The following is a 24,557-nucleotide window of genomic DNA, read 5'->3' as shown; positions in this document are numbered from 1 at the left end:
AAAGGTTTAAAAGCCACAATTTTTAATCTCGGCCCAACATAAACCCTCTCTACCATTACCATCAAGCCGGGGGACCAGCCTTGTTTCAGTGAAAGGTGCAGAAGGGCATACTGGGAGCTACACCAGGCATACCTAAGAATGAGGTGTCAACCTGGTGAAACTACAACACAGGACTACTTGCATGCCGAATAGAGGAAGCAGCATGTGACAGACACAGCTGAGTGACCCCACAGCCCACGGAACATATCTAAGCTCTGCAATCCTGCCACTTTCAGTTATAAATGGTGGTGGACAATTAAACAACTCACTGGAGGAGGAAGCTCCACAAATATCCCCATCCTCAATGATGGAAGAATTCAGCACATCAGTACAAAAGATGAGGCTAAAACATTTACAGCCATCGTCAGCCAGAAGCACCAGGTGGATGATTCATCTTGGCCTCCTTCTGAGGTCCTCAGCATCACAGATGCCAGTCTACAGCCAATTTGATTTACTCCATGTGATATCAAGAAACGAGGCTGAAGGCACTGGATGCTGCAAAGGCTATGGGCCGTGACAATAGTACTGAAGACTCGTTCTCCAGAACTTGCCACGCCCCTAGCCAAGCTATTCCAGTACATCTACAATACTGGCATCTTTCCGGCAATGTGAAAAATTGCCCAGGTATGTCCTGCCCACAAAAAGGACAAATGCAATGCAGCCAATTACCACCCAAAGTCAACTCTCGATCACCAGCAAAGTAGCAGAAGGTGTCATCGACAGTCCTATCAATCGGCACTTACTCAGCAATAACCTCACTGATGCTCAGTTTGGATTCCGCCAGAGCCAGTAAGCTCCTGGCTTCATTACAGCCTTGGTCCAAGCAGGAACAAAAGAGCTGAACTCAAGGTGCTATTAGAGTGACTGTCCTTGACATCAAGGCAACATTTGATTGAGTGTAGCATCAAGGAGCCCTAGCAAAATTGGAATCAATGTTAACCAGGGAGAAAACACTCCACTGGTTGGAGATACACCTAGCACAAAGGAAGATGGTTGTGGTTGTTCGAGGCCAATTATCTCAGTCCCAGGACATTACTGCAGGAGTTCCTCAGGGTAGGGTCCTAGGCCCAACCATCTTCAGCTGCTTCATCAATGACCTCCCTTCTATCATAAGGTCAGAAATGGGGCTGTTTGCTGATAATTTCACAATGTTCAACACCATTCATGACTCCTCATATACTGAAGCAGTCCATGCCCATGTACAGCAAGACCTGGACAACATTCAGGCTTGGGCTGATAAGTGACAAGTCACATTTACGCCACACACGTGCCAAGCAATGACCATCTTCTAGAAGAGAGAATCCAACCATCTTGCCTTGACAATCAGTGGCATTACCACTGCTGAATCACCCAGTATCAACATGCTGGGGGGGTTACATTGACCAGAAGCTGAACTGGAGCAGCTTTATAAATACTGTAGCTACAAGGGAGGTCAGAGGCTGGGAATTCCGCAGGGAGTAACTCACCACCTGACTCCTCAAAGCCTGTCTGCCCATCTATAAGGCACAAATTAGGAACGTGATGGAATACTCTCTACTTGCCTGAATGAGTGCAGCTCCAACAGCACTCAAGAAGCTCAACGCCATCCAGAACAAAGCAGCCTGCTTGATTGGTACCCCATCCACCAACTTCAACATTCACGCCCTGCACCACCTAAGCAAAGTGGCAGCAGTGTGTAGCATCTACAAGACGCACCCCGCAGCAACTCACCAAGGCTCCTTTGACAGTACCTTCCATACCTGCAACTTCTGCTACCTTGAAGGACAAGGGCAGCAGATGCATGGGAATAACACCACCTGCAAGTTTCCCTCCAAGCCACACGCCAGCCTGACTTGGAACTATATCACCTTTCCTTCACTGTTGCTGGGTCAAAACCTTGGAACTCCCTGGCTAACAGCACTGTGGGTGTACCTACACCACATGTACTGCAGCGGTTCAAGAAGGCGGATCATCACCACCTTCTCAAAGGCAATTAGGGATGGGAAATAAATGTTTACCTAGCCAGTGATACCTACATCCCATGAAAGAATCAAAAAAGGAGTGTTGGCCTTTTTTGCAAGGGGTTTGGAGTGTAAGAATAAACAAGTCTTACTAGAATTTTATAGGACTTTGGTGAGATCACACCTGGAATACTGTATGCAGTTTTGGTCTCCATATTTAGGGAAGGAAAAACATGCATTGGAGGGAGTACAGTAACAGTTCACTAGATTGCTCCCTGGGTTGAGAGGGGTGTCCAATGATGAGAGGCTGAGTAAATTGGACCTTCAGTCTCTGGAGTTTAGAAGAAGAGGGGTAATTTCATTAAGGCATACAAGATTTTGAAAGGGCTAGATGGGCTGGACACAGAGAGGTTATGTCCCCTGACTGGGGAACCTCATCATGGGAGTACAGTCTCAGGTTAAGGGGCCGATCATTTAAGACCGAGGTCAGGAATTTCTTCACATGAAGAGTTGCATTTCTTTCGTATTCTCTACCTCAGAGGGTTGTTGATCATTGAATATACTTAAGGCTCAGATGGATGGATTTTTGGTGTTTCGGGAGAACAAAGAACGAAGTATATGGGAGCCAGCGGCTAAGTGAAAATGAAGTCAAAGTTCAACCATGATCATGTTGAATGGTGAAGCAGGCTCAATGGGCTGATGGTCTACTCTTGGTCCTGTTTCTTATGCTCTTATCCAGGTCATTTGTGCAGTCAAAGAGGAATCTAACTTTGGGAGGATTGCAGCTTTTAATTGAGAGAGGTGAAAAGACATTTTCTGGAGGGAAGAGCAGATTATCTCCCATGATTTGTCTTGGGCCAGCAAGCCCAGTGTTCTAAAATTTTTCTCTTTTTTTATTCGTGTGCCTTCAGCTCCAGACAGCAAGCAATGGAGTTTTAGGAATCGTTTGCATTTAGAAGTCATGTAACAAGAAAGTAAAATATCTGCAAATAAAAATAAGCAAACCTGACTGGTCAGAAGATTGTGATGAGTTACACTGGGTTAACAACTGTAAATTAAAGTCTCACATCATGGAGATGCAAAATTTGTACCTTTTTAAGTCTATATATTAGATATTAAGTGCAATGTTACCAAATGTAAATTTATAATTGACTGACCGATTGACAAAAGGAAGAAAAGTGTGTGCACCCTCCGGATCCCCTTTCCGACACCAGGAGAACAGTGATCCAATCCAAGCACATTCCTTGAATCACTTGGGGTTGCCCCTGAACAGCAATGTAACCACTGCTAGCAGACCACTCTAGCGGTGTAACACCACCATACTCTTTTCTGAACAGTGTTGCAAGTGTGCACAACCTCCAGACCTGCTGCATCACTGGCTTAAACAGAATGTGTAAAAACATAGTCTGTACAACTGGAATAAGTATGTACACCAGTCTAATAACTATGGAACATTAATCGAAGTAAATTTACATTTAGCTTACACTTGTACCTCTGATCTAAGGGGCGACGCTGGGTAACTTCTGTTTCAAGGAAAAGTATATCCCTGTTTTAAGCAAGGTTTTAAACATGTTTAGCTGCTTCCAGATTTTAAGTACTAGTTCCCCCTGCCCTAGCCCAGAGCTCGCATTTTATTTAGTTTCTCTCTTATTTCCATTTGTGCCCTCTCCTGCCTCAGCTTTTCCATGAGACCCACCTCTTGCTCCGTCAACCCAATTCCCACTAAACTGTTGACCACCCAACTATCCTTTCTTATCCCCAGGTTAGCTGACATTGTTAAGTCTTAAGCTCCTGTCCTTCCCTCCTTCAAATCTGCCATCATTGTTGCCGCCTCAAAAAAATCAACCCTTAACCCCACTGGCCTTGCAAACTGCCACCACATCTCCAACCTTCCTTTCCTCTCAAGTCCTTGAACATGTCATTGCCTCCCAAACCCATGCCCATCTTTCTCGGAATTCCATTTTTGGAATCCCTCCAATCAAGTTTCTTTTCCTGCCACAGAACCAAAATGGCTCTTGTCACAGATGACATCTCATGTTACTGTAACAATAGTAAACTGCCCACCCTTGGTCTTCTCAACCTGTTAAACCCTTTGACACAGTTACCCACACCATCCCCCTCCAATGTCTCTTCACTGTGGTCTAGCTGGCTGGGACTGCACTTGTCTGGTTCCATTCTTGTCTATCTAATTGTAGCCAGAGTATTACTTGCAATGACTTCTCTTCCCATCCTGCACCAGCAACTCTGGTGTCCCCTAAATATCTATCCTTGGCCCCTCCTATTTCTCACCTACTTGCTGCCCCTTGGTGACATTATCTGAAAACAGTATTTTTTGTGCACTCCGACACCTGTTCTACTTCACTGCTACATCTCTTGATTCTTCCACTGCTGCTGAATTTTCATCTGCTTGTCCAGCATCTAGTAGAGAATGAGCAGAAATTTCCTCCACTTAAACATTGGGAAGATCAAAGCCATTTTAGACCATAAGACATAGGAGCAGAAATTAGGCCATTCGGCCCATCGAGTCTGCTCCGCCATTCAATCATGGCTGATAAGTTTCTCAACCCCATTCTCCCGCCTTCTCCCCGTAACCTTTGATCCCCTTACCAATCAAGAACCTATCTATCTCAGTCTTAAATACACTCAATAACCTGACCTCCACAGCCCTCTGTGGTAATGAATTCCATAGATTCACCACTCTCTGGCTAAAGAAGTTTCTCCTCATCTCTGTTCTAAAAGGTCTTCCCTTTACTCTGAGGCTGTGCCCTCGGGTCCTAGTCTCTCCTACTAATGGAAACATCTTCCCCACGTCCACTCTATCCAGGCCTTTCAGTATTCTGTAAGTTTCAATCAGATCCCCCCTCATCCTTCTAAACTCCATCAAGTATAGACCCAGAGTCCTCAAACGTTCCTCATATGTTAAGCCTTTCATTCCTGGGATCATTCTCGTGAACCTCCTCTGGACCCTCTCCAGGGCCAGAACATTCTTCCTGAGATACCGGGCCCAAAATTGCTCTCAATATTCTAAATGTGGTCTGACCAGAGCCTTATAAAGCCTCAGCAGCACATCCCTGCTTTTATATTCTAGTCCTCTCGAAATAAATGCCAACATTGCATTTGCCTTCCTAACTACCGACTCAACCTGCAAGTTAACCTTAAGAGAATCCTGGACTAGGACTCCCAAGTCCCTTTGCACTCCAGATTTCTGAATTCTCTCCCCATTTAGAAAATAGCCTATGCCTCTATTCTTCCTATCAAAGTGCATGACCTCACACTTCCCCACATTGTATTCCATCTGCCACTCCTTTGCCCATTCTCCTAACCTGTCCAAATCCTTCTGCAGTCTCCCCGCCTCCTCAATACTACCTGTCCCTCCACCTATCTTTGTATCATCTGCAAACTTAGCCAGGATGCCCTCGGTTCCTTCATCTAGATCATTAATGTATAAAGTGAAAAGTTGTGGTCCCAACACTGACCCCTGCGGAACGCCACTAGTCACCGGCCGCCATCCTGAGAAGGACCCCCTTATCCCCACTTTCTGCCTCCTGCCAGACAGCCAATTTTCTATCCATGCTAGTACCTTGCCTCTAACACCATGGGCTCTTATCTTACTGAGCAGCCTCCTGTGCGGCACCTTGTCAAAGGCCTTCTGGAAGTCCAAGTAGATAACATCCATTGGCTCTCCTTTGTCTAACCTACTCGTTACCTCCTCAAAGAATTCTAACAGATTTGTCAGGCATGACCTCTGCTTGATGAAACCCTTCTGACTTTGCCCGATTTTACCATGCACTTCCAAGTATTCTGAAATCTCATCCTTAATAATGGACTCTAAAATCTTACCAACGACCGAGGTCAGGCTAATCGGCCTGTAATTTCCCGTCTTTTGCCTCACTCCCTTCTTAAACAGGGGGGTTACATTAGCGATTTTCCAGTCCTCTGGGACCCTCCCTGACTCCAGTGATTCCTGAAAGATCACCACTAACGCCTCCACTATCTCTTCAGCTATCTACTTCAGAACTCTGGGGTGTAATCCATCTGGTCCAGGTGATTTATCCACCTTCAGACCTTTCAGTTTTCCTAGCACCTTCTCCTTGGTAATGGCCACCATACTCACCTCTGTCTCCTGACTCTCTTGAACTTTGGGGATGTTACTCGTGTCTTCCACCGTGAAGACTGACGCAAGGTACCTATTCAGTTCCTCTGCCATTTCTTTGTTCCCCACTACTACTTCTCCAGCGTTATTTTCCAGCGGCCCAATGTCCATTTTTGCCTCTCTCTTACCCCTTTATATATCTAAAAAAAACTCTTGTAATCTTTTATATTACTGGCTAATTTACCCTCATATTTAATCTTCTCCCTCCTTATTTCTTTTTTAGTTGTCCTCTGTTGGTCATTGTAGGCTTCCCAATCCCCTGGTTTCCCACTGCTCTTCGCCGCATTGTATGCTTTCTCTTTAGCTTTTATGCTGTCCCTGACTTCCCTTGTCAGCCATGGTTGCCTCGTCCTCTCTTTGGTATGCTTCTTCTTCCTAGGGATGAATTTTTCTTCAGTTCCCACTATGAACTCCATTCCCTTGCCATTGACTCCATCTGTCCCCCTGGCAACTGTTTGATGTCGAACCAGCTGGTTTGCAGACTTGGTGTCATTTAACCCCAAAATGAGTTTCTGACAACATATCCAAACCATCACTAAGCGTGCCTATTTTCACTTCCATAAAGTCAATGACCCTGCCCTGCCTCTACTCAACCGTTTGCACAAACCCCCATCCATGCTTTTGTTGCCTCTAGACTTGACTATTCCAACGCACTCCTGGCTAGCCTCCCACATTCTATGCTCCATAAACTTGAGGACACCTAAAACTCTGCTCATGTCTTTACTCTCAGCAAGTCCCATTCGCCCATCACCCTTGTGCTCGCTGATCTATATTCGCTTCTGATCAAAAATTGCCTTGATTTTTAAAAATCCTCATCCTTGTTTCCAGGCCCCTCCATGGCCATCTCTAATCTCCTCCAGTCCACGACCATCCAATATCTGCACTAATCTAATTCTGACATCTTGAGCACTCCCAATTTTAATCGATCTACCATTGGTGGTGCTGCCTTTAGCTACCTAGCCTCTAAGCTCTGGAATTATCTGTCAAAACTTCTCTGCCTATCTACCTCTCTTTAAAGCACTCATCAAAACCTTACCTAAGACCAAGCTTTTGGCCATCTGCCCTATTATTACCTAATGTAGCTCAGCATCAAATTTTGCTTTATAGGGTTCCTATGAATTCCAGAAGGGATGGGCAATAAATGCTGGCCTAGCCAGCACCACCCACATCCCATGAACAATTTTTAAAAATGAAGCACCTTGGGACATTTTGTTAAAGGTGCTATATGAATATATGCTGCTGTTGTTGTAGTTCCAAAAACAGCATCACTGAGGTTTAGCAGTTTTTAGAGAAACTGGATTGTGGGGCCATGCAGCTTTGTCTTTGTTTGTCTAAAGTGGTGTCATTATTTAAAATATTGAATAACAGAATGTCAACAAAATCTAACATGTCTAACCTTATTGCAGTGTTTGGAGGGGTTATCTGTCGGATGTACCGTTTCCCTACAACAGATGGGAACCACCTAAGGATATTGGAGCAAATGGCAGAGAGCATGTTATCGCTTCATATCCCCAGACAATTTGTAAAACTGGTTATTGAAGAGGATGCAGCAAGGTAAGATCCATTTACTTTCTAATTAGTATGGACAAATAGCATAATTATTGCCGGTTCAGTATACTGCAGATCAAATCAAGTTGACTGATCTGAATCCATTCCAGATCTAAAGCTTTTGAACCTTTTCTGTTTTTACAGCCTATTGATTTGATCCTCTTTTTCTTTTCCAAAATAGTGCTTTCAGCGGCTGTTCAAAAATAGTTCAAAAAGGTGAATTCTGTACTGCAAGTTATACCACACAATACTGAGGCAGGGTATAAGCTCTTATATATTTTCTTTAATGGACAGTTTTGTTGTCAGTTCTGCCTACCTAACTTCCTACAGAAAAATTGAATTGTGCTTTGGGACTTCAGCTTTTAGGTGTAATTCAGGTGACAAATCCGGATCAGTTAGATTTTCTGATTATTTGCACTTCAGAGACCTGAGCCATTTGAGGAGAAATGCCATTTGGTTTTCAATTCACCCAATGAACATTCTGATTGCATTTTATGCCAAAAAATAGCTGGTTCTCCCTGCTGGCTAAAGTCACTCAGCTTTTCTCCTAGGAATCACTCCCTCTAAGCTCTTGACCTTTCTCAATCTCAAGGCATCTCAAAACACTTTATATTGAGGTGCTTTTTAAAATGTAATCACTTATGTAATGGTAAGAAGTGTAACTCTTATGCCTGTACCACTGTGAATTTTTACTTTTCTCATACCAGCTATCCTTGGATACTTGACATTGTTACACTTAATGTTAAATTATGGCCAGTGTATTGTGCTGTACATTCATATTCACAAGCGATGTTTTGTATAGAATCCTTGTGCCATCAATGCTTTCATCCAGTTAGTCATGTCTGACTTGAATCTAGAGGGTCAATATTTGGCTCGAGATGCATAAGGAGTATCACAGTGCAGAAGGAGGCTATTCGGCCCACTGAGTCTGCACTGGCTCTCTGAAACAGTATTCCATCTAGCCCTGCTCCCCGTCTTATACCCATAATCTTGCACATTCTCTCTTTTCAGGTAGCAATCCAATTCCCTTTTGAATAATCCGATTCCCTTCTCGATTGAACCTGCCTTCACCACCTTTTCAGGAAGTTTGTTCCAGACTCCAACCACCCTCTGGGTGAAAACATTTTTCCTCACATCACATTTACTCCTTTTATTTTGAATCTGTTTAGAAGGGACAAAAGCCACACATTAGGAAAGGTGTGAAGGCGTTGCAAAGACTGCAGAAAAGGTTGACGGGAATGATTCCAGGGATGAGGAACTTAAGTTATGAAGATTGACTGGAGAGGTTGGGACTGTTATCTTTGGAGAAGGCTGAGAGCAGATTTGAGGGGTCTGGACATAATAGATAGGGAGACACTTTTCCCACTCTCAAAAGGATTGAGAACAAGAGAACACAGATTTAAAATAATTGGCAAAATAAGAGAAAGTGAGAAAAAACTGTTTCTCGCAGCGAGTGGTTAAAGTCTGAAATGTTTGAGAGTGTGCAGGAGGCAGGTTCAATTGGAGCATTCAAAAAGGAAGTGGACTGTTATCTGAACAGGAAGAATGTGCAGGGCTGCAGGGAGAAGGTGGCGGAATGACACTAGGCAGATTGCTCATTCAGAGAGCTGGTGCAGACACAATGGACCGAATTGCTGCCTCCTGCGCTGTAATAATTCTGTGAAAAGAGAAACCTTTGGCAGAATTTTCCCAGAATTTCACTAAGTGCAGTAGTGGGTGGGTAAAATGGAGCCCTACCCGCCGACAAAAATGGTGGGTTTTCATGCCGTATTGTCCCGAGCCTGCCTCATTGTTTATTCACCCCCGCGAAACACGCTGTTTCCATGGTGAGTGGGCTCTCGCTCGCCTGCCTGCCATCATCCTGATGTTGCATCATGCCGGCCGCCATCTTTAGAAGGCAGCCGCCAGCAAACTGCTTATCGCCACCAGCTCACCACTGCTGCCTGGGAGACATGGCCAGCAAAGGAAAAAAGACTGCAACCCCCCTCCCACTTCAACAGCAGACCCCTCGTGTGACCACTGGATGCCGCGGAGGCCTGCTTTGAGATGTGCTCTGGCTGCGGGATGGGTAGCAATCTCACCAACCCGACTTGGGAGGCGCTGGCAGCAGTGGTCAGCGCAAACACCCTGTAAAGGAGGACAGCCACCCAATGCCGCAAAAGGATGAATGATGATCTCTGTTGTGCCAGGGTAAGTCACTCTTTTCATCACACATCCACAGGGCCCTCACTCACTGCCAGTGCAAGGGACACCATCATTCACTCTTTCACACACACTGTCATTGTCCTCATCCCATCCATGGGACCACTCACCACCAACACAGGCCAGGCATACTTAACATCTGGCCCAGCAGGCGTCCTGATACACTCCCCGTCTCTATCCATGCAGGACAAACTGCCACACGACAGGGGGGAAAGGTCGCAGACAGATGGAGGGTTGCCGGAGGTCAAAGTTCTGACAGAATTCGAAAACAGAGCCATCCAGCTGGCCGGCGATGACCTCGACTGGTCCTGTGCTGACGGTGAGGTTGGCGCTCTTCTACCAAGTGAGGATCCAGCAGTGTAACTTCCATCAGACAACCATGCCTGAGTGATGTGTCCTCTTTTACAGGCCACTGCCATGCACTAATTACCTCCCCTTGCTTTCGTAGGCACATCTGCCAAACAGCCAACAGAGTCCATGACCCAGGGCCTCCAATCAAGCCCCGAAGAAATCCCTGAAGAGGAATCTGAAGGCACCCTCACTGAAGACCCATCACAGCGTTCACCCACACCCTCCACCAGTGCAGAGACGCAGACCTCAGTGGGACCTAGCTTTAGGGTAGCCTTGGGATCACAATCTGGCGAGCACATCGCACTGTCTGATCCACAGCAGGCGGATGCAGGGACTTCCCAGGTGTCCGGCACTCGGAGGACCGCTGGAGACAAGAATGTTCCTGAGTCCGAGTCAGATGACGAGCCCCTGGACTCGGTCATGCCACAGTTGCTGGAACTGCAAAGGCAAGCTCAGGAGCATCAGGAAGGGATATCCGCTGCATTCCTCAGATTGCAAGGCACGATGGAGGAGCCTGTCCGTCTTCAGGCTGAGGTGATAGCGCCGGCATTGCAACGCACCGAGGTCAACACTGGCAGGATGGCGGCCGCCATGGAGACCATGATCCAGGAGGTCACTCCTGCATTGCTGCGCAGGCTTAACTCCATTGCTGATGCCATATTTGGCGTCCAACAGTGTGTATACGAGAGGGGCGTTGGGCAGCTCAATCTCACTCCAGCTACCCCTTCTGCTCATGGAGTTAGCCAGGGGCTCCCGGGCACCCAAAAGGAGGAGGATCAGCAGGTGCACACTCCGGGGTCATCCGCCCATGTGATTCTGGGAGTGTCCGGCCCATCCAAATCCCTTGTTCCTGTGACCTCTGCAGCTCCAGTTTTACAGGCCAAGAAGAGTGCCACTGCCACACAGAAGGCCGGGGCCCAGCAAGCCTCGGCCCTTCAGAGGATGCCTGCAAAAGTCATCACAGACAAGACGTCACAGTCAGCATGCTGCCTCCATCTCTGCTGTGGATGTCTGGGGAGCACCAAGACGTAACGGCAGGGTTAGGAGAGTTAGGTAAAAGTAGTTGCACAGCCTGGGCACGGGTGTTGATCACTTGTACATACTGTTCACTATTGTCAATAAACTCCTAAGAATGTCTCCCCGCCTGTGGCTCCTTGTTCTGATGAGCAGTGTTCTTGTCACTCAGATGTGAAGCCTTTCTGCACAAGATAAAAGGCAGGTGTCTCAGTCCAGGGCCTCTTCCTTGTGCTCTGTGCAGCCTTCAGACCACAGTGATGGTCCAGCCTCACACTCCCTGGAAACATTACTGATGTTTGCACCTTGGCGATGCTGGTCATTGTTGCCAGAATATAGTGGGCAGGTGCCACAGAGTGTTCTCGTTCTCCCTGTGTGCTCTCAGCGCCTTAAGGTGGGGCTGGCCCCCATCACACCAGCATCTGCGACCAGTGATGCTGTGCACCAGCTCCTGAAGAGCTGAGGTACTGAAGGTGGACATTGCATCAGATGAAACTAAAGTTTCATGGCTGCATCTCTGAGACAGTCCTGATCATGGAGCGCAAGCGAGTTGCCCTCGGCCAGACAGGAGTTAGACATTCTCAGAGGCTATGTGAAGATCTATGTGGTGTCCTCACTGCATGTTGTCATCATCCTCCTGCAATCGGGTGACTATTAGACACTGCATCTCCATGACAGGAGCATTCTGACAGAGATTATTGGCACTGCCATATGCCAAGCTGGAGTCAAACGTTCACAACTGCGGTGTGAGGATCTATGGGGACACCTCACTGCATGCCGTCATCATCGTCCACAAATCTGGCAGTTATGAGGGTCTCTCGAATGCACCTGCCTCGTCTAGCCAGTGCGAGAGTCTCATCCCATCAATGCCACCACTGAGGACCCCCTCACCCTCATCCCGGTCAGCATCCTCCTCATCTGAGAAGACCTCCAGCTCCTCAGTCTCTCCCTCAGCAAGCTCGTCTCCCCTTTGAAGTGCCAGGTTGTAAAGGGCACAGCAGACGATGATGACATGTAACACCATCTGCGGACTGTATGCAGGGCTCCACCAGATCGGTCCAGGCACCAAAACTGCACCTTCAGCATCCTGATGGTCTGCTCCACCAAGTTGCAAGCTGCTGCATGAGCCTCATTATAGCATCGCTCTGCTGTAGCCTGAGGCTCCCGCACGGGTGTCATCAGTCACGGCCCCTGCGGGTAGCCCTTGACCCAAGGAGCCAACTCTGCAGCCTCTGTGGACCCTGGAAGACTGCAGGGATCTGCGAGCAACTCAGGATGTAGGCGTCCTGCACACTCCCTGGAAACTGTGCGCAAACCTGCAGGATGCGTTTCTGGTAGTCGCATACCAGCTGCACGTTCAGTGAGTGGAAGCCCTTGTGGTTGATGAAGTCCACCGACGGAGACCTGAGCACCCCATGAGTGCAGTCAATCACACCTTGCTTCTGTGGGAACCCCGAGATCAGGGTGAATCCAATGGCCCTTGCATCCTGGCTATCCCGGTCCCAGGTGAAACGCACAAAGTTGTGTGCCATGGAGAAGATGACATGGGTGACCTCATGGATGCATGTGTGGGGGTGGATTGTGAAATCCCACACAGGTCACCTGTGGAGCCCTGAAAGGAACCACTGGCATACAAATTGAGTCACTTTCACAGCCACTGGCAGTGGATGCCCTCTATTTCCCCAGGCGCCAAGTCCTGCAGTAAGGGGCAGATGTAAGCCACCAGGTCCCTGGACATGCGCAGTCATCGGCGACACTGGTTCTCAGTCTTCTACAGGAATGGCAGGCGGTGTCTATTGACCCTGGGTGTTGCTAGGCGCTGAGTGGCCGCGCTCGCTGTCGCTCCTGGACAGCATATGTGGGAGCTCCTGCTGCCCCTTCTTCATGAGGTTGCTGCTCATTTGCATAGCCAGGAGCCTCAGTTGCTCTCTCCTTAGTCTCCTAAGTTCTCTGTAGGCCATCAGGCATACAGCTAAGTCACCAGGATCCATGATCCTGACGTCGTCCTCCTGCAGCATGAAAGGCGAGAGAGGGAGGGACGTAGTTATCATGGCTGTACTTAGCACCTTTCCTGCCCCTGTGTGACCGCCCCTTAATACTTCCCAGAGAGTGCAGGCCACCCCTCAAATGGCCAAAGATGAGTGCGCTGCATGGCTGCCCTGTCAACCTGCGACATGGGGAACTGGTCCCAACCGGGATGTTGAAATTGCAAGGGGCTGTGAGCGCCTCCAACAGTGACTGCTAGATGGCCAGCGCTGGCAAGGAGATTGTACAACGTATACAGTCCAACTGCTCCGTGGTCCAATAAAGTGATGGCTGACTTGAAGACTGTGCTGGAGGGGGGATGGGGGTGGTAAGGTATGGAACACTTGGTAGCCCTTTGGTGCCAACACGTTGCTTGCATGGGCGGGCAGGCTGGGATCCCAACCCCAGTCGTCTCAGTGTGGCTACGCCTGATCTGTCTCAGTTGCAGAGGCATGGTCAGTTTATACAGGTATCCCTAATGCGTGGCCACTTCCATCGCTTAACCTGAACCTCCCACATTGATTGCCTGTGTGTGGGATGCAGCGCCAGGGCAGCATTTGACACGCGTGCACACACACGCCGACAATAGTCGCCTCCGAAGCTGGCCAGCACTTGCCCCTGGGCATCACTCCCCCCTACCCCCCCTCTTCAGCCCACCTCCGAGGCTGACCAGCACTCGCCCCCGGACACCATCCCCCTCAGCAGTCGCCTCCGAGGCTGGCCAGCAATTGCCCTGGACACAGCACCCCCCTCAGCAGTCACCTCCAAGGCTGGTCAGCACCTTCCCCTGCCCCCTCCCCCGGCGCCCTTGAGGCCCGTAAACAACAGGCGAGCTGTGGAGAATGCTTCTGCTCACTCACCTCAGTTCCCCCCAAAGTGAAGGCTGCCAAGTGCACGTCGTCTGCGTGCTGTTGTGAAACACACAGGCCTGGTTTTCCACCGAAAATATGGTGTGCATGAGTGCTTTTCTGCTGACGTGGACGGACAATACGGCGGGGCTCCAAGATCCTGGCAGTATGACTTTTTAATTATATGCTGATGTATTACAATTAGCTCCCCACTGACTGATGGCAGGAGACGCAGTCCACCGTCGGCAGGCTGAGCGGACGATCGTGACCTGCCTTCATTGCCATCATGTAGCAGGTCGCGCCATGTTTTCCACACACACCACCTATCATCCCTGTCACCAGCAGGCTCGGAAAATTCCACCCCTTAGGTGGAAGGGAATCCCCCACAAATATTCCAGCCTGAGGCCCAGACCTTTTAACTCCTGTCCTCATTTAAATACTGCAACTGTTACCCACCCATAACTAGCGGGGGTTAAGCTGGGGCAATGGTGATCTTAAGGAACGGTCATTGACAAGTAGTTAGCGCTGAGGCAGGGAATTAATTTCACAGGAAATTCTGTTTTTCTAGGAAGAGGCAGGTGAATTCCTGCTCCTCCTGGCTCACTAAAACCTGCAAAAAAAAAATAAAGAATTAAATACTTATCCTGGCACTTCACTGACTGCTGCTGGATTATGCTGACGGGTTTGGCTGTGCAAGTCATTTGTAATTTTTCAGTTATAATGGTGTTGTGGTACTGATGACATTGTTCTGCAAGCTTTGAATGTATAAGTAGGCTCCCACCTACCTGAGGGAGGTGGCCCACATTGTGTTCCTGTATAGCAACGCATTAAAATGGTGAAGAGGCAGGAATGCTATGTGACCATTACATCCATAGCCATCTTAAAATCCTGACCATGTCATTCCCATCAAACAGACAGGTTAAAATGGATCCCAGAACTAAAATTACACTGACTGTCAAACAGTGCAACAGGATGCTCCAAACTTTGTTTAAACTTGGATGGCTGCTTAATATTTTAATTAGGATTATTTTGCTTTCAAAATAGACTGACGTGACCTAGTAAATTGGGATGATTAGACCTAATTCTATCTGTCGTAGCTGGAAAAGTAAAGAAAGTGTAATATGATTCTGTTGGATAATTTGGAAGAGTTCCGTGTGCTTAATGTCACAGAACTAAAGTTTAATTAGCATTTTATTGTTGACAAAATGGTTTGTTTGGCTTCTTGACTCTTTTGCAGGATATGTGAGCTGGATGATCTAGGTGAGCTATCACCCTGCTGGGAGAATCTTCGACGACAAATTGTTACTCATTACCAAACACTCATAATAAATTACCAGGAGAATTTAACAGAACTGCACCAGTATAAAGGTTGGCCTAAATTATGAGATTATATTATTGACTAATTATTGCCAGATTACATTGCTAATTCTTTCCATTCTTATTTGTGTGTATCAAGGAACAGGAAATATTGTCCACTTTGCAGTCAGTGCTTGACTCAAGAAGGTTGGTTGTGGCCATTGTACAGTGCACAGGTCCCCAACACTGCAATGGCAATATTCCTCAACCCAGTCTCTGAAGCATATTCCTTTCAAATCGGTACAACTGGTTTCTACAGGTTCCTTATCTTTCTTTCTCTGAGCAAAATTGATGTTAGCTTGGGTGATAAATTTCCATTATAACTATCTATTGGGAAATTAATTATCCACTCATGCTGCTCTACGGTTGAAGGCTGACAAAGCATATTTCATAGATTGTTACAATGTCACTGACAGTCCTTCGATTCAAGGATGCAGCCTACTCAAGGTCGTGTGTTTCTGCCATAGGTCTTTCATGTGATTGAATAGGCCATTTCTTGACCCACAGATCTTTGGGCACGTGGAGCAGGGTACCCCACATGATAATGCGATCCAGAGTCCAGTGTTTGCTTCCTTTGCTTTTCATCTCTGCTGCCGTTCTGCCTCATTAAGGCATTAAAATAAAGGTGTGGCGCAGCCATGAGTCTAACATCCCAAGTTGCAAAATTTAAACTTTACTTTCTTTGGCCACAAAGATGGTGATTCTGCAGGAGGTGGCTCCCCTACCAGGAGAAAATGGGACAGCCTATTTTAAAGCACCTTTTCTAGCGCCCCCTCCACTTCCCATTTGGGGTGAGCAGAGAGTATCCTGAAGAGAACTGCTCAATCACAGATGCTGCTGCTCAAAGGCATCTCTGTCCCAACACAGGTATCCAACGACCTTCATTCATCTGCCACCTGTGTGCAGATTCTTGACAAGGGACAGCCCTGTCCCCATCCTCCATCACCACAGGACTTGGCAAATTGACCCTGGTAGGACCTGTGCTTTGACGGCACCCCAAGGTCCCCATGTTATTATCCACACAATCTTGACATGTTGACGATCCCAGTGATGTGTCTAACCATGATGACAGAGACCACATTGCTGCTGCAGCTGCCTTCTGCGAAGGCAGGAGTTCTGAGTTTATATTTAGAGCTTTAAAAGTATGGCAGCTGACTGACTTGCAAATTGGATTTTTATTTTAAATGTTTTATTCACGGCTCAGTTTAAGTAGTGTAAAATTGTCCTCTGCAGGGCCATCTTTCAAGGCAAGCAGTTTAAAAGCTGACAAGAAATTAGAATTTGTACCCACTAATTTACACATACAGCGGATGCGGGTTCAAGACGACTCTGGAACAGGTAATTGCTTTGCGTGGTTACTTTAATTTTACTGTTAATTATCTCCAACTGTATTGTTAAATCAAAGAATAAAGCTATTGCTACCTTTAGTGCAGGGGTGGGGAACCCCTAGCCCAGGGGCCGGATCCGGCCTGTTGCGCTTTTTCATCCCGCCTGCGGAGAGATTTCAAAATCCGGCCCCCCCCCCCTCCCAACCACATGGTGCACTCTGGGCCAGCTGCTGCTATGTTCTGATGCCTGAGCCTCGGCCACAGTCACCAAAGGCCCAGGCTGTGGGGAGAAAGTGAGGCCTGAGATTTGGGAGCAGGAGCGCATGCCAGGGACGGGAAGCTGCTAGCTGCCGATCGGGTGGTGAAGTGTGAGTAACCCGGGGAGGAGGAGAAAGGGAGCAGGACACCCGGTTCCATCGGCAGCTCACCCCCCCTCCTGCCTCCCAACTCCATTGGTTTCCCAGGACCGGTTCAGCCGATGCAGACTGAGGAAGAGGCCCAGGCTCCAGGCCCAGCTGCAGCCTCGGACTGGGAGTTGGGCAGAGCCTTGGGTTGTTGAGTCACTGCACTGGGCTGGTTTGGGGGTGACACAGAGTGGGAAAGGAGAGAGGCAGACAGACACATACAGAGTGGGAAAGGAGAGAGAGGCAGACAGATGGTGGGAAAGGAAAGAGAGAGAGAAAAACAGACAGACGGACAGAGTGGGGAAGGAGACAGACAAAGTGTGAAAAGCGAGAGAGCCAGACAGTGGGAAAGGCGAGTGAGTCACACACAAACTGGGAGAGGAGAGAGATAGTGAGACAGACAGTAAGAAAGGAGAGAGGGATAGAGAGAGATGGTGGGAAAGGAGAGGGATAGAGAGAGATGGTGGGAAAGGAGAGGGATAGAGAGAGATGGTGGGAAAGGAGAGGGATAGAGAGAGATGGTGGGAAAGGAGAGGGATAGAGAGAGATGGTGGGAAAGGAGAGGGATAGAGAGAGATGGTGGGAAAGGAGAGGGATAGAGAGAGATGGTGGGAAAGGAGAGGGATAGAGAGAGATGGTGGGAAAGGAGAGAGAAAAGCCAGTTGCGAGTAGCAACATTATCAGTATCAGCAGACATAACGAGGCTCATTAAGGAAAATCAAACTCGGCTATCGCATTAAAGCAGTGGTGAGTTGAACATTTCTGCACTCTCACTTACACAAAAGCCAACTTAATTTTATTTTCTGTGGCCCGCGACTGATTCTGTCTGTGTGTGTGTGTGGCCCTTAATAAGAAAACCTTTCCCCACCCCTGCTTTAGTGCTTTGCTACTTCAATTTTTACTTCCCTATATTTTATTGTTTCTGATGAATTTTGTTTTTAAGGCAATACCATCCTTCCTCATTAGTTTGTCCATCATGTACTTCAACACAAGCCCATTGTTGAAATATAGTTTTGTTTTAAGTCAAGAAAGTTTTACGAACTGATGTAACCATTTTCACACTGGAGAGTTTATTTGGTTGCAAGCAAAAACTTATTCTCTTGTGGAAAGTTTCCATGAACTGGCAATCACAAAGTCTTTAGTGAAAGAGCTTTTAAATGCAAAGCTTATAAAACACCGTGTTGCATGGAATTTACAGCACAGAAGTGGGCCATTTAGGCCAACTGACCTATGCTGGTATTTATGCTCCACACATGCCTCCTTCCACACCCTCCCCCTTCATCTTGACCTATCAGCATATCCATCTGTTATTATTTTCTCTCTAATCTATTTATCTAGCTACCTCTGAAAGACATCTATGCTATTCAAACAAAAAATGATGGAAACACACTGAGCAGGTCTGGCAACATTGCTGGAAAGAAAGAGTTGCCGTTTCAGGTCGATGAAAGGTCATTGACCTGAAATGTTAACTGTTTTCTCAACACGTGTTGTGTGACCTGAGTATTTCCAGCATTTTGTGTTTATAATTTAGATTCCCAGCATCTGCAATATTTGTTTTTCTAGGCTGTTCACTTCAGCTACTCCATGTGGTAGAAAAGTGTCATGTTCTAGCTATTCTGGGTAAAGAATTTACAATTGACTATCTTGTATTTGTGGCCCTTAGTTTTGGACTCCCAACAAGTGATAACTTTTCAAAACCTTTATTAAATCACTACTCAGCCTTCCTTTTTCTGGAGAAAATAGCTCTAAAATGTTAAGCCTTTCTTGATCAGGACCTCTTAGTTTTGGTATCATTCATCATTGTAATTTCTTTTTCTTACTCCAGTGCCTTTATACCCTTTTTGTAATATGGACCCAGAACTGTGTACAGCACTGTGTGTGGTCTAACCAAAATTCTATTAGTAAGTAGTTTTCTGAGAATTTAAAACTAATTCTAAGGTACCCATTGATTTTCATTTCTATCCACCTTTCAGGCTTTTCAAGTTTTTCATCAAATTGCTTAATTTCCTGGTGATCAGTTTTGAAACACATTTCCTGAAATAAGTAAATAGCCTGTTCATTGGCCCACACTTTTTTTAGGCATTTGTTCCTAGAGTTGACTTACCTCTGGTAGCTCTGACACCATCTTTTTCCTTCCCTGTGAGGAAATATCTGACCACACCTTGCTGGATATACTCAGTTGGAATGAGAAACTTGATCTGTAGGGAAATGTAGACGTGCCAGTTTATGCCGCTTGTGGTTCTTTGTTTTAAATCTAGTTGGGTATTTTTTTCGACTTTGCCCATTTATTACTTTGCTAGTTCTATATGGTCTTTATGCCACAGATCAGACCTATGACATCATTACTATTGGAGCACCAGCAGCTCACTGCCAGGCCTTCAAAACCGGCGGCTTAAGGAAACTTCTGGTCAAGTTTGTGGAAGCCAAGAAAAAGTAAGTTCAGGAGAATCCGTATTGTTTGCGAAGTTTTGTCTTGCTTTTCTTCTTGGTGAATCAGGTGTTATAGCATGAAATTGCTCACTAGTTGCTGCTTTTTTTGGTGTTTTTTTTTCTTAAATTCAACAAAACTAGAGGGAAGCCCTATCTTTGTAAATACAACCTATCCTTCAACTTGTTTTTTTTTGGAAGCTGTGGTTGATATGTGGCATAGGCACTGAAAGGCTCTGAGTCCTGGTGAAACCAAGTCAGCTATAGTATGAATGGGAGAAAATTAGGCCCATGGACAGCTCGCCTGCCTTTCACTTTCCTATTGATCTCTCGTTCAGCAGTGTAGATGGGACCATATGCCTTTCTTCTTGTAAAACTGCAGTAAGCTACAGAAAAGGTGAAAATATTTTTAAAATTGGCTCTTTAAGGAAAAGGGAGAACTCTACCCCACTGCCTCCATGTTCTTTGATCTTTATTTTACTTTGCTGAGCAGAAGGACTTTTGTAGTAAGTGCAGCCAGCTTAAATTACATCAGAGACAACAAGACAGTTACCGGTACCAGTTGTGTTTCCTCTCCACTGCCAGATCACCTGTGAATCAAGTTGGTGTTTATATGGTGTTGACAGAAATTCGCACTTGTGGAAGCTGAGCCATCCATTTATTTTGTTGACCCACCTCCTGTTTGCAACTTGCTACCAGATTCAGTGAAAGTCCTGTTTCTTAGCTTAACAGCTCAAAAGATTTCCTCTTAAAACCACTAACACTGCAGTGCTAACTCTACACAAACTGCAAGAGAAGCTAACTATAATTTACAAAAAAGTACAATTGTTAGTTCCACTTGGTGAATGGTGATTTCATTCAGTTTGTAGCTTAACCATACAGACTACAATTTTTCCTGTTTTGATTCCTGGCCTGCAAGTTACTTGAGACAGTGATTACTTCAATTGGCTTTATAGCCTCTTCATGGGAAGGGGGAAAATTGACTAGGTTTCCTGCTCCTGATTTCTAACTAGTGACCAGCTGGAACTGACATTGGCTGTTGAGGGTCATTTATTTACTCATTTATGGGATGTGGGCGTCTCTGGCTAGGGCAGCATTTATTGTCCATCCCTAATTGCCCTTGAGAAGGTGGCGGTGTGCTGCTGCCTTGAACTGTTGCAGTCCCTGTGGTGTAGGTACACCCACAGTGCTGTTAGGAAGGAGTTCCAGGATTTTGAACCATCAACAGTGAAGGGACGGCAATATATTTCCAAGCCAGGATGGTGAGTGGTTTGGAGGGGAACTTCCAGGTGGTGGTATTCCCATGAATCTGCCCTTGTCCTTCTAAATGGTAGCAGTCATGGGTTTGGAAGATGCTGCTTAAGGAGCCTTGGTGCACATCTTGTAGATGGTACACACTACATGCATGAACAATGGCCCCTTGAGGTACAGGAAAACCATTGTCACCAGTGGAACCATACCCCAGCAAGACATAACTGAGAGAATGGGAGAAGGTTAATAAATAAAAATGTTTTATTTATTGAAATTGGAGTTGAATGAAAAACTTGGCTTTAAATAGAATTTGCGATTTTTAGTCACACGTTTTAAATTGCTATCATTACAAAAACATTTTGTTTCAATGCACCTGTATTCAAATTGCTTGGCTGTTGACTAGTTGGCTGGCTTGCATGAATAATTACATCAGCGTTGTGCAGAGTGCAGATCATTTTGTCACCCCAATGCCTGCAAACACAGACCAGAACCATGAATGCTAATTTGGTTTTGGCCAAAAATTACCATTTCATAAGTTTTTGCAGAAGTGAATAAATTATTTTTGCTTATCTTGAGTTTAAAAGTGCAGTTTTGTTTATTTGCTACTTGTTGATGTTGAGCTACAATGCTTATAACACTCTTTTGCAATTGTTTTTGTTCTGTTTGTTTATTCTTCTTTTCCCCTCAGCGTTTATGAGGAGGGTTGGTGAGTTCCGAATTGTTGACAGCTAAGATTGTTTAGTTTCCATGTTCATTTTATGTCCTGTTTCATTTTCTTTCCAAACCAAAATGTGTCCATATTGAAAATACCATAACTCCCTCACTAGGGCACTAACCATTGTTTGTCTACAACTCCATATTTAACCATGGGTTATTTGTTGAAAATATCAAAGAATTGCATAATGTTACCATGTAATTAATAACACCTGTATGTCTCGGTGCTGTATTGTAATATACCATGTCCAATTTCCAACTTAAAAAAAGACTTGAAGCCAACCATCATGCATGCATCAAGAGATATGGATAGAATCCATATTAGGTTGTGCCAAGCAATTATATCTGGGTATAACCTCATAGCCACTTCAATACATGTCTCAAGTGGCCTCTCAATGGACATTCAACTTTTGATTAATTTCTTCCTGTCAAGCCTCCATCAGTTTGTGCACTTCTGTGAGGTTTTTTGCCTCTAATCTGTTTTTACTGAGCTACTAGAAAGAACAGCAGCCAATTGAGATATTCTTTCTGGGTTTATATCCACCTGTGTTAGAACCTCCTAATCTCAGTCTATTGTCCACCTGCATCGCAGGCTGAGTTTGAGCATTCAGTGCAGTGGAAGAGTGTAGCAGTGGAATGCGGATTCAATGCCATGGCTCCAATGCTGTTCTCAAATATGACAGATTAGTTTATTGTCTGGTTTAATTTTAAATGGTTCCTTTTAAAATGCCTTCCCTCATCAGTAATCTTCATAGCTGGTTAGTGTTTCAGCACTACTAACATACTTAAGGGAAGTTTCCTTTTACATGACTATACTGTAGACAACCTAATGAAAATGGATGTCTCCCTAAATTTTACCCTGAAGAGATCCAGTTACAGGGTATGACTCCATTTGGGTAAGAGGTTCAGAGGTAGATAAAGCAATATGTCAAGTGTCATCATGGAACTCTGTGTGGATTTTTAGAGTGATGCAGAATGTTGTCAGATTGCAACAGCTCTTGTACTCCTGACAAGTCTGCCTGAAATTCAGTCAAGATTGTAGATGGGTACTGTGTCGTGGAGTGGACTGTCCTTGAGTCCACAGGACCTTGTGGCTTCTGGCTGTGTTGAATCAGGGATCCAAAGATGCAAGCTTGCTGTAAGTTTTATAAACTCTGTTCAGTATAGTAATAACTTTGTTTATATTGGGACATGCACACTATATTTAGACTCATAGATCCAATTCTACAATTGGAGCTGAATTGCACTCAAATATGACTGTTCTACCAACCACAAAAGCACCAAAATATCTTGAGTACTTTTCTTAAATTTAACAAATTTCAGTTGCTGGATAACAAATTTTTGTTTTTTACATTTCAAGTGCAACTTGTGGGGAGAGAAAAGCACAGCAATTTGTGTGACAGATCTTTTGCTGTCAGTCCATTGGCAGTTGTGCAAATGTAGCATCAGTGCAATTGTGGTTTTGCTTCATGCCAAGTCTTTACGTTATAGTGTAATTACAGCTTGAATACAAAGAGCAAAAAAGAGTGAGATCATTGGATGAAGGAGTATTGCTGTGCTTCACTGTGGGATTAGATCAAGCATTGATTCCTATTTTATATTCCAAGTTTAGTGATCATGAAAAACTAAAGCAGCTTCCCAATAGAATACGCCATCAGTTACTTGGCCACTATCTTGCTTTTGATATGCAGCAGGAATGGAAGAAGCTTTCCAAAATTAAAAAGCTTGTAGAATGTTGGAAGGGAGGGACCTAGTATTCGAATTTTGTGATCCTAAGAAAGAGAAAGTTAGATTAGGAGACAGTTGATTCCAACACACTGAAGATAGAGAGGAGGAAAGTGCATCTGAATTACCATTTATACCTAATACTTTAATAATTTCCTAAACAGTGTTAATTTTCTTTCTTGCAGTTCATCGTCTAGCTCCCAGTCTATAGTATACATACCACAAGACATAATAAGAGCTAAAGAGATTATAGCAAGCATTAATACCCTTAAAACACAAGTCAGTTACTATGCAGAACGACTATCAAGAGCAGCCAAGGAGAGATCGACAAATGGCCTTGAAAGAACACTTGCTATTTTGGCAGACAAGGTAAATTAAGCTTTCTATCTTGCTATAGATTTTTATACCTGTGTGATAGTGCTGCAATATTGCAGGCTTCCTTCAATCAGTTACATTCCAGATCCATCTCTAATGGGCAAAGTTCTGTAGGATTGATCAACCTTTTTTCCACCTTCCTGAGGATATAGAGATGAACATTTTTTTAACCATCCAGTTGAAGAGGAACTAAGAGAAGGAGAGGTTGCCTGCTTGGTGGGTGGTGGTGTGGGGGGTGGGGTGGTTGTGGAAATTAAGGCGAAAAAAAGATAGTGTTCAAAGGATAAAAACAAAAAATTGCGGATGCTGGAAAGTTTTTCCAGGTATTTCTGTTTCTGTTTTTGTTTTAGTGTTCAAAGGAGGTTGTGAAGGACATTAATCCAGTGGGAAGGGTGAAGTGAGAAAGAATCTATTTGTGGATTGCTTAGGTAGGGTTAATTTGGCTGCAGAGCAATCAGATGAGAAACCTGGTCACAGGTGAGCATCTCTGACTCTGAGGACAGAAGAGTTGGGTTTAACAGACATATGTTTATAAACCAGGATATCATAAAATATTGAACAACATATGTTTAGCACTCTCTTAAATTAATTATTGTGCTGCTTTGCTGAGTGTTTATAAAGTTGACTAATCCTTGCACCAAATATCTGGTGATAACAGTGTCCCTCTTTACGTGCTTTTTCGCAAATGCTGGTATCTTTCTCCAAATGGCTGTTCTTCATTTGTGAGCCATGATAAACATTGTTGACAGAAGATTAGATATTAGTAGAGATTAGTGGAGGAGGTAGCGTAGTGGTATGGTCACTGGACTGGTAATCCAGAGGCCCAGGATAATACTCTGGGGACCTGGGTTCGAATC

The 24,557-nt window shown here is 45.4% G+C and overlaps 1 protein-coding gene across 17 annotated transcripts in view; it reads left to right on the top strand.

Annotated features, from left to right (window-relative positions):
• Nucleotides 1-24,557, top strand: part of LOC144682643 (inositol polyphosphate-4-phosphatase type I A-like) — a 253,427-nt gene that overhangs the window by 163,337 nt on the left and 65,533 nt on the right. For all 17 annotated transcript variants that reach the window (XM_078545176.1, XM_078545174.1, XM_078545181.1 and 14 more), the window contains 5 exons: nucleotides 7,539-7,686; nucleotides 15,358-15,488; nucleotides 16,710-16,814; nucleotides 19,533-19,641; nucleotides 23,511-23,694. In XM_078545176.1, the coding sequence (XP_078401302.1) occupies nucleotides 7,539-7,686; nucleotides 15,358-15,488; nucleotides 16,710-16,814; nucleotides 19,533-19,641; nucleotides 23,511-23,694 (677 nt within the window). The remainder of the gene's footprint in view (nucleotides 1-7,538; nucleotides 7,687-15,357; nucleotides 15,489-16,709; nucleotides 16,815-19,532; nucleotides 19,642-23,510; nucleotides 23,695-24,557) is intronic.

Source organism: Cetorhinus maximus, chromosome 7 (assembly GCF_964194155.1).
Source record: "Cetorhinus maximus chromosome 7, sCetMax3.hap1.1, whole genome shotgun sequence".
In the NCBI taxonomy this organism is placed as follows: Eukaryota; Metazoa; Chordata; class Chondrichthyes; order Lamniformes; family Cetorhinidae; genus Cetorhinus; species Cetorhinus maximus.
This window is presented reverse-complemented; position numbering and strand designations above follow the sequence as displayed.